At 48.7% G+C, this 2,687-nt stretch overlaps 1 protein-coding gene across 1 annotated transcript; it reads right to left on the bottom strand.

Annotated features, from left to right (window-relative positions):
- Positions 1-1,517: 1,517 nt before the first annotated feature.
- Positions 1,518-2,321, bottom strand: LOC116115458. The gene has a single exon (XM_031401613.1). The coding sequence runs from the start codon at positions 2,319-2,321 to the stop codon at positions 1,518-1,520; it is 804 nt and encodes a 267-aa protein (XP_031257473.1).
- Positions 2,322-2,687: the final 366 nt, after the last annotated feature.

The raw sequence follows: 2,687 nt of genomic DNA on the forward strand, positions 1-2,687 counted from the left end.
CTTGAGTGCATGGAAGAAAGGGTGGCACTTATCGGCGGATCTGGAGATGAATCGGCTCAAGCGGCTACCCGTCCTGCTAGGTGCTGGACGTCTTTTATGTAGGCTAGAGATGGTATACTGAGGATCGCTCTGATCTGGTCGGGGTTGGCTTCTATCCCACGTTAAGTTACCATGTAGCCCAAGAATTTACCCGATAAAACGCCAAATGAACACTTGGCTGGATTCAACTTCATGTTATATTTCCTTAAGACAGCGAACGCCTGGCTAAGGTGGTCGAGATGCTGGTCGGCTATCAGGAACTTAACCAGCATGTCGTCAATGTAAACCTCTATAGTATCCCAAGGTGTTCGGCAAACATCTTGTTAACTAGTCGTTGATAGGTAGCCCCGACGTTCTTCAGACCGAATGGCATCACTTTGTAGCAGTAGGTTCCCCTCTCTGTGATGAAGGCTGTCTTTTCTTGATCGTCTGGGTGCATCAAGATTTGGTTGTAACCCGAGAAGGCGTCCATGAAACTAAGAAGCTTGTGGCCTGCAGTTGCATCAACCATCCTATTGATATACGGGAGCGGGTAGGAATCTTTAGGGCATGCTTTGTTTAAGTCCGTGAAATCGATGTAGACTCTCCACTTCCGTTCTTTTTCTTTACCACCACGACATTTGCTACCCATTCGGGCTAGTGGACTTCTCTGATCATACCGTCACTCAACAGCTTTTCAACCTCCTCATTAACGATCCGGTTGTGCTCTGGTACGAATTTCCTTCTCCTCTGCTTCATTGGCTGGTGATCTGGATCTACTTTGAGATGGTGGAGCATGGCCTCTAGACTTATTCCCGTCATGTCGGCGTGGGACTAGGCGAAACAGTCTTCGTTTTGTCTGAGGAATTCTATCAGATTTTCTCTTGTTTCGGGCCCTAGGCGGGAACCTATCTGTGTCTTTCTCTCAGGATCATCCGGGTGTATTTGTACTTCATCCAACTCTTCCATTGATGGTTGATCTGGTTTGGTCGGAAGGGTTGGATGAGACTATAGTTGCTATGAAGCGCTACCCTTGCCCTTGAAGGCGTTCTTGTAATAATCTCTGGAAGCTTTCGGGTCGCCCTTGATTTCTCGTACTCCCAATTAGGTAGGAAACCTGATTGTTTGGTGGAAAGTGGATGAGATTGCTCGCATGTCATGGATCTAGGGTCAGCCCAAGATGACATTATAGGGTGAAGGGGCATCTATCACCAGGAAGATTGTCTGCCTGTTTACTCCACTAGCATAGGTAGGAAGGACGATCTCTCCGATGGTGTACTTTTGCTTAGAGCTAAAACCAACTAGTAGGGTCGGCCTTCTGTTGATGTTTTCTTCTTCCAAACCCATAACTTTTACTGCTGCAAGGAACAGAATGTTCGCTGATGACCCTCCGTCTACGAACACCCTCTTCATAAGAATATTGGCGATCTGGAGAGAGACAACTAGAGCATCATGATGAGGAGCGGCCTGGGTGATCGGCTCGTCGTCTTCGAACTGAATTACCTGATGGGAGTGTGACCGAGAAACTGGGCGGATTGACTGTACCACCTAACACTGGATCCCATTCCTTTCATGATCGCCACCACTTGGGCTGGTTTGACATTCAGGTTGTAGTCTGGTATCTTGTATCGGCTTGGTACAATCTGTCTGTTATCTGTTCTGGGTGGCTGATGGTCGTATTGTGGCTGGCGGTCATATGGTTTCCTGACTTTGTTCAAATGATGCGCTGGGGGTTGGTAGTGGGTTTCGGTCGGTCTGGCATCTGGCCTCCTATCAGTCTGCCTCGGGTCATACCTGGCGTGGATTACTTGATTCATCTCATCTTCTTCCCACCTTATTTGTATCACTGCTCTGGCCAGGGCGTCTTCCATCGTTGTGCAACCAAGCTTCGTCAATTCTTTGTATAATTCCCCATCTGGGAGGAGGCCTTTCCTGAATGCATCTACAGCTGTCTCGGGGTTGCAAGCAGGAATGGAAATTTTCTCCTTGTTGAATCTACTGACGTACTCTCTCAGTGGTTCTCCCCTTTTCTGGTATACTCTGTATAGATCAGCCGACAATTTCTTGAGCTTTTTACTGCTAGCGAACTGCTCCACGAAGGTGTCAGTGAGTTGTGCAAATAAGTCAATGGAACCGTTTGGGAGATTTGTGTACCACTGAAGTGATGGGCCGGCTAAGCTTGAACCAAAACTCTTACATATGCAGGCTTCCCTCAGCGCGCGGGGTATGGAGATAGTGAACATCCGTTGTTTATACGAGGCTATGTGATCGTCCGGGTCGGTTGTGTCATCATAGGGCTTCATTCTGGGAATAGTAAATTTGTGGGGCATGTCGGCTAGGGCGATTGCATCCGTAAAGGGTTAGTCAGCATAGCAGTGAGGCCTGCTCTTCTTGGACTGCCGTTCAACCCACAAGGGTGAGCCGAGCTGAATGGTGTTTGTGTAGGGATGGACTGAAGGTTAGGTGGAATGGCAAGGATGGGCGGGTCTTGCTGGAACGGGTTTTCTACCGCTTGGGCGTCTTGGTCTCGAGGTTGTGATGGATCGGTTGAGCGGGGTTCTGTTGGCAGATCTCTTCCTCCCTGAGTCAGGACCGAGTCGTCTCCCACTTATGAATTCAGTTGATGTGACCTTTTATCTGAAGCTCCAGGCCTGTGCTCTAGGGTTTGG

The sequence above is a fragment of the Pistacia vera genome, unplaced genomic scaffold (assembly GCF_008641045.1).
Source record: "Pistacia vera cultivar Batoury unplaced genomic scaffold, PisVer_v2 Contig740, whole genome shotgun sequence".
Classification (NCBI taxonomy): domain Eukaryota; kingdom Viridiplantae; phylum Streptophyta; class Magnoliopsida; order Sapindales; family Anacardiaceae; genus Pistacia; species Pistacia vera.

Excerpts from the sequence above, each read along its gene's own strand:
- LOC116115458 (XM_031401613.1), bottom strand. The coding sequence starts at position 2,321 with ATGAAGCCCTATGATGACACAACCGACCCGGACGATCACATAGCCTCG.